Source organism: Babylonia areolata, chromosome 16, assembly GCF_041734735.1.
Source record: "Babylonia areolata isolate BAREFJ2019XMU chromosome 16, ASM4173473v1, whole genome shotgun sequence".
Classification (NCBI taxonomy): Eukaryota; Metazoa; Mollusca; class Gastropoda; order Neogastropoda; family Buccinidae; genus Babylonia; species Babylonia areolata.
The window spans coordinates 20,221,331-20,228,830 of record NC_134891.1 but is presented as its reverse complement, the minus strand read 5'-3'; the positions used below and the strand labels follow the sequence as shown (position 1 = coordinate 20,228,830).

Below are 7,500 nucleotides of genomic sequence, written 5' to 3'. Positions count from 1 at the left end.
TTGTTTTGTTTGTTTGTTTGTTCCACAAAGCCCTTTAGAAATAGGGAAATACTTGCTTCTTAATGTTCCTGATTAACCTGATGTATCCATAGTTTTTTGGGTTTTTTTTTATATCTTTATGTCTATAATCTTCTTCTTCTTTTTCTGCGTTCACTCGTATGTACACGAGTGGGCTTTTACGTGTATGACCGTTTTTACCCCGCCATGTAGGTGTGCATGCTGGGTATGTTCTTGTTTCCATAGCCCACCGAACGCTGACATGGATTACAGGATCTTTAACGTGGGTATTTGATCTTCTGCTTGCATATATACACGAAGGGAGTTCAGGCACTAGCAGGTCTGCGCATATGTTGACCTGGGAGATCGTAAAAATCTCCACCCTTTACCCACCAGGCGCCGTCACCGTGATTCGAACCCGGGACCCTCAGATTGGCAGTCCAACGCTTTAACCACTCGGCTATTGCGCCCGTCTATGTCTATAATCGATATTATGATTATTGTCTGGTCACATTCCCCTTCATGAGGGGCCTCGGCCTGACATGAATATGTTACATGTCTGTGTGAGTGTGCATGCGTGTGCGTCTGAAATCTGATTGAATGACACAGGAAACGAATGATGAGCGCCCAGTAGCAGCCGTCAGTCGGCTCTAACCAGGTAGGCAGCCTGTGGTGCAAATGTCCCCGTGTGTATGTAAAGCGCTTAGAGCTTGGTCTCTGACCGAGGATAGGCGCTATATAAGTAACCACATCAATGAATAAACCATCTGAATCTGAGTCTCCCTTTCCTTCGCACAGGCTACGGGCACAGCACCCCTCAGACGGTGGGCGGCAAGATCTTCTGCATGTTCTACGCCACCTCGGGCATCCCGCTGTGCCTGGTGATGTTCCAGAGCGTCGGGGAGCGCCTCAACATCTTCATCACCTTCGTGCTGCAGCACCTCAAGAAGTGCTTCCGCATGAAGAACACGGAGGTGTCGCAGAGCAACCTCCTGCTCATCACCCTCAACTTCTCCACCATCGTCCTCACGGCAGGGGCCGCGGCTTTCTCCTACTACGAGGTGAGTTGGGGGTGGGGGGACGGTTGGTGGGGAGGGGGTGGGGGCTTGGTTGGGGTTTGGGTGGGTGGGGGTTTGGGGTGGTAGGGCTTGGTTTGGGTGGGTGGGGTTTTGGGGTCGTAGGGCTTGGTTTGGGTGGGTGGGTGTTTTGGGGTGGGTAGGGCTTGGTTTGGGTGGGTGGGGTTTTGGGGTGGGTAGGGCTTGGTTTGGGTGGGTGGGGGTTTTGGGGTGGGTAGGGCTTGGTTTGGGTGGGTGGGGTTTTGGGGTGGTAGGGCTTGGTTTGGGTGGGTGGGGTTTTGGGGTGGTAGGGCTTGGTTTGGGTGGGTGGGGGGTTTGGAGTGGTAGGGCTTGGTTTGGGTGGGTGGGGGTTTGAGGTGGTAGGGCTTGGTTTGGGTGGGTGGTAGGGCTTGGTTTGGGTGGGTGGGGGTTTGGGGTGGTAGGGCTTGGTTTGGGTGGGTGGTAGGGCTTGGTTTGGGTGGGTGGGGGTTTGGGGTGGTAGGGCTTGGTTTGGGTGGGTGGGGGTTTTGGGGTGGTAGGGCTTGGTTTGAGTGGGGTTGGGGGTTGGGGGGGGCTTGATTTGGTGGGGGGGGGAGGGAGGGAGGGAGGGCTTGGTTTGGGTGGGTGGGGGTTTTGGGGTGGGGGGTGGAGGGCTTGGTTTGGGTGGGTGGGGGTTTTGGGATGGGGGATGGAGGGCTTGGTTTGGGTGGGTGGGGGTTTCGGGGCAGGTGGGGGGGGGAGGGAAGGCAGGAGGTTGGGGGTGGGACAGGGCCTGGGTTTCCAACAAAGCTCCTCTCTTTCTCTTCTGTCATCCATGTGGAGTGATGGCCTGGAGGTAACGCGTCCGCCTAGGAAGCGAGAGAATCTGAGCGCGCTGGTTCCAATCACGGCTCAGCCGCCGATATCTCCCCCCCCCCCTCCACTAGACTTTGAGTGGTGGTCTGGACGCTAGTCATTTGGATGAGACGATAAACCGAGGTCCCGTATGCAGCATGTACTTAAAGCACGTAAAAGAACCCACGGCATCAAAAGGGTTGTTCCTGGCAAAATTCTGTAGAAAAATCCACTTCGATAGGAAATACAAATAAAACTGCACGCAGGAAAAAGTACAAAAAAAAATGGGTGGCGCTGTAGTGTAGCGACGCGCTCTCCCTGGGGAGAGCAGCCCGAATTTCACACAGAGAAATCTGTTGTGATGAAATGAAATACAAAATACAAATCTATGTCAATGTCACTGGTCCCGACACCTGGTTTGGTCTTTGGGGGCGGGGGTTTTGGGGGGTGTTGTACTACTGAACGCATCGACAGCATTCTCCATTTCTGACGGTCGTGGGAGGGACCAGAGTTTCCGACAAAGCTCCTCTCCCCCTCTTCTGATATTTGACGTCACTATTTGTATTTTTTATTCTTTTTCTTTCTTTCTTTTTTGTCACAACAGATTTTTCTGTGTGAAATTCGGGCTGCTCTCCCCGGGGAGAGCGCGTCGCTACACTGAGAGCGCCACTCTTTTTTTTTTTTCCTGCGTGCAGTTTTATTTGTTTTTCCTATCGAAGTGGATTTTTCTACAGAATTTTGCCAGGAACAAACCCTGGTCCAGTGGAGGGGGGTGAAATATCGGCGGCTGTGCCATGATTCGAACCAGCGCGCTCAGATTCTCTCAGACTTCCTAGGCGGACTTCCTCAGGGCTATCACTCCACATTGGTCCCGTAACCTGGTTTGGTATTGAGGGTGCTGTACTACAGAGGGGTGCTGTATCGCTGAAGGCATCACCAACATTCTCAGTTTCTAACAGGTCGTGGCATAGGGCCTGAGTTTCCGACTAAGCCCCTCTCCTCCTCTCTTACTTACGTCACCTTGAAGCCAAATACACACACACACACACACACACACACACACACACACACACACACACACACACAGGACAAACCTCAAAGCCTGTGACATGGACATCGATTCCTGGGAAACTGATGCCCTTGACCGCTCTCGCTGGAGGATGCTGTGCTCTAGTGGCATAAAGACGTTTGAAAACAAGAGAACGCTGGCCATTAAGGAGAAGCGTGAGCGAAGGAAGCAGGGCTCAACTTCTGGAGACGTTTTCCCTTGCAGCACCTGTGGGAAGTGCTGCGCATCCAGAATCGGCCTCTTCTCCCATATGAGGACACACACCGACAGATAAGCCTGCATGCCTACTCATCCGTCGGTCCGACGGGAGACTCCAACAACAACAACATGGTCACTGGTCCCGAAACCGGGCTTGGTCTTGGGGGTGCTGTGCTACCCAGCGCGTCACCAACATTCTCAGCGGTCATGGGATGGGATTTGTATGGCTTGAGTTCCGGCAAAGCTTGTCTCTGTCCACTGACGGGCGCAATAGCTGAGTGGTTAAAGTGTTGGACTTTCAATCTGAGGTCCCGGGTTCGAATCTTGGTAACGGCGCCTGGTGGGTAAAGGGTGGAGATTTTTCCGATCTCCCAGGTCAGCATGTGTGCAGACCTACTTAGTGCCTCAAACCCCTTCGTGTGTATACGGCAAGCAGAAGATCAGATACGCACGTTAAAGATCCAGTAATCCATGTCAGCGTTCGGTGGGTTATGGAAACAAGAACATAACCAGCATGCACACCCTCGAAAAAGGAGTATGGCTGCATACATGGCGGGGTAAAAACGGTCATACACGTAAAAGCGCACTCGTGTACATACGTGTGAACGTGGGAGTTGCAGCACACGAACGAAGAAGAAGAAGAAGAAGTCTCTGTCCACTCAGTGATGTTGTCTGCCCATTTCTTATACTGCGGTAGGTGACAAGACTCAGCTTATATCATAGATTGACATAAGTTTGCAGTTGGGCCAACAGCAAAGGTCATCGCTGTTTATCAATGGTTTCTCCGTTGCAGTGGTAAATCGTTTACAGCTTGGTCTTTCGTGAAGGACTATGACTCTCCAGCCAGGAGGGAAAGTTGCACTGGTTCTTAGTGCTGCAGCCTGGGGGGGGGGGGGGGGCGCTTGTTGGCCTTTGGGAACCATCCCCAACGCCGACTTTGTTCCCAAACCCACTTGGCTGAGAGAGAGAGAGAGAGTGTGTGTGTGGGGTGGGGGGGGGTGTAACTTGGACAAGACACTCTCCACTACAATCAAATTCTAGTCCAGATTAGTCGACACAGCAGTTACCTCCTCTGCTGTTCTGATGGTCACAGTCGAACACGACTGACTGGCATACATAGCCGGCTGACTGCGGTCACCAGTGTGTATTGTGGCTGCACGCAGAACAGAATTTTGTCCCCAGTGTCATCACAGCCATGTAACAGATGGCTCGACGCTCTGTTTTTTTTATTAACAGTCAGTCACCGGCCCCGTCTCATTGTTTTGTAATCGACTGACATTGCCTCATGTACAGTGGCTTCCATCGATCGTGCGCGTAAACACGCACGCACGCGCGCGTGCGCGAAGACGTATGTATACACTAGCGCGCGTCCATTGATTGTGTCCACACACACACACACACAACATACACAACATACACACACACACACAACATACACACAACACACACACAACACACACAGACACACAAGACACACACAGACACACAACACAACACAACACAACACAACACAACACAACACACACACACAACACACACACATACACGCACACGCACACACATACACGCACACACACAACACACACACACACACACACACACACACACACACACACACACACATACACCACACACATACACCACACACACACACCACACACACACACACACACACAGCTCTCTCTGAAAAAAAAAAATTGGGGTGGGCGGGATTGGGGGCAGGGGGAGTAGCACTGTCCAATATTGCCAACCGTCACATATTATACATGTTCATGATAATATAGATGTAGATATAATATGCATGCAGCAGTCCGCACGTTTTGACACGTCATTGAAATTAAAACCGTTCATTGGCTATATGTCTTTTCAAAAAGACTTTTTAACTCTTTCCATACGAACGGCGAAAGAGACGACGTTAACAGCGTTTCACCCCAATTACCATCATCAAAATATTGCAAGCGGAAGGCTCTTATACTGAAGACGTGAATGTTGACAAAGAATACCACAATTCTGACGACGGAAGCTAAAGGTTGGGTCATTCAGACACCCACTAGACATCCGAGGGGTCTGTGTAGAGGAGAAGAGAGGACTGGCCGTACTGAGTGAGTTAACTTCTTCTTTGTGAACATGGAATTTTGGAGCACCGTGTTATACTCATGTAACCGAACGCAGAAACGAAGACAGTGAAAGTGATTTGTAACGGGAATGAATTATGACAGATGCACTGCCTGAGTTTGTGTGAATTATCGATAGGGTGAGAGAGTTTCTTTTTTGGGGAGGAGGGGAGGGGGGGGGGGGGAGATTTCTGTCTTGTGGTGTGGTGTGCGTATCTGTGTGCTATGGTGTGTGTGAGAGCACGCATGCGTGTGTTTGAGTGTGTGTGCGTGTGTGTGTGTGTGTTGAGGGCGTGTCTCTGTATGTGCTATGGTGTGTGTGTGTGTGCGTTCGTGTGCGTGTGTAGTGGTGTGTGTGTGTGTGTGTGTGTGTTTTGCGGTTTGTGTGTGTATGTGCTGTGGTGTGTGTGCGATGGTGTGTGTGGGTGAGTGCGTGTGTGTGTGTTTGTGAGTGCGCGCGCGTGTGTGTATGTCTATGTGTGCGTGTGCGTGTGTATGTGTGTGTGTGTGAATTCGCGCGCGCGCACGCATGTGTGTATGTTTATTTGTGTGTGTGTGTTGAGGGCTTGTCTCTGTGTGCGCGCGTTCGTGTGTTGTGGTGTGTGTGTGTGTGTGTGTGTTATGGTGTGTTTGGGTGCGCGTGTGTGTGTGTGTGAGTGCGCGACCGCGCACGCGTGTACGTATGTCTATGTGTGTGTGCGTGCGTGCGTGTGTGGGTGTGTGTGTTTGTGTGTGTGTTGCGGGTGGTGTACGTGTTGCGGTTTGTGTGTGTATGTGTTGTGGTGCGTGTGTGTGTGTATGCGTGTGTGAGTGCGCGCGCACGCACGCGTGTGTGAAGGTGTGTGTGTGTGTGTGTGTGTGTGTGTGCAATGAGTGGCCAGTGAGGAAGGACACAGTGTGTAACAGGTGGTGGTGGTGGGGGGGGGGGGTAACGTGTGTGTTGTCACCTGTGTCACCTGTGTACTGTGCAGGTGGGTACACACACACACGCGCATACATGTGTGTATCTCTCTTGTTTCTCTGTCTGTCTTTTTGTCTGTCTGTCTGTGTTTGATTATGTGTGTGTGTGTGTATCAGTGCGCGCACGTGTGCATGCATGCGTGAATGAATGTGTGTGTGTGTGTGCGTGTGGGAAAGTGTTTGTGCGTCGTGTGTGTGTGTGTGTGTGCGCGCACGCGCGCGCGTGAACGTGTGTGTGTGGGAGGGGGGTGCGTGTGTGCGTGAGAGAGAGAGGAATCGTAAATTTCACTTTCCGTGCGAGTGATGTCGAAATGTTAACCCCCCTCCCCCTACCCCCTGCGTGACGCACGGAGCATCGTCGATGACAGTATTGGAACTTCGAGTTTTTCTCTCCTGCCGTTCCTCGTTGATTTCGTTTTTTTTTTTGCTTCCAGTTTTGCTGATGGTGCTGCTCCTACTGTGATGGTGGTCGTGATTTCAACCTTTGGGAATAATAGATGCTGGAGGAATGGGGGTGCGGGGGGTGTGGGTGGGGGGTGGGGGTGGAGGGGGCAGGAGTGGGGGTGGGGTGGGAGAAGGGTAGGAAGGGAGTGGGGAGATTTTTAGAGAGTGGGTGGTGGGGGGCGGGGGGGGGTTGGGATGGAGGTAAGGTTGAAAGGTTGAGAAGGCGAGAGAGACAGGGAGAGAGAGAGCAAACAGGCAGAGAGACAAACTTTCAATTGCGAAGGGGGAAAAAAAGAGAGAGAGAGGGAGTGAGAAGGGGAAAGACATTCAGACAGACAGACAGACGGTTACGGAAAAAAGAGGATTATGTGTGTGTGTGAGAGAGAGAGAATTGAATTAACCAGGATAATGAGGTAAGTAATAATTGAGCAACGCTTTTTTTTTCGCCCAGCTGTGAGGTGTGAGAGCGTCAGACAAAGAGAGAGAGAGAGAGAGAGAGACGGGCAGTCAGGCAAGCAGAGAATCTCTCTCTCTCTCTCCCTCTCTCTCTCTCTCTCACACACACACACACACACACACACACACACACACACACACACCTTCACACACACACACACACACACACACCTTCACACACACACACACACCTTCACACACACACACATACACACACCTTCACACACACACACACATACACACACACACGCGCACACACCTTCACACACACACACACACCTTCACACACACACACATACACACACATACACACACGCACACACCTTCACACACACACACACACACACATGCACATACACCCTTTCACATTCAC

At 51.6% G+C, this 7,500-nt stretch overlaps 1 protein-coding gene across 1 annotated transcript in view; it reads left to right on the top strand.

Annotated features, from left to right (window-relative positions):
* The window catches only part of LOC143291003 (two pore potassium channel protein sup-9-like), a 98,285-nt gene that overhangs the window by 38,531 nt on the left and 52,254 nt on the right, over positions 1–7,500 (top strand). Inside the window, exon 2 of the mRNA XM_076600591.1 lies at positions 796–1,058. Coding sequence (XP_076456706.1) covers positions 796–1,058 — 263 coding nt within the window. The remainder of the gene's footprint in view (positions 1–795; positions 1,059–7,500) is intronic.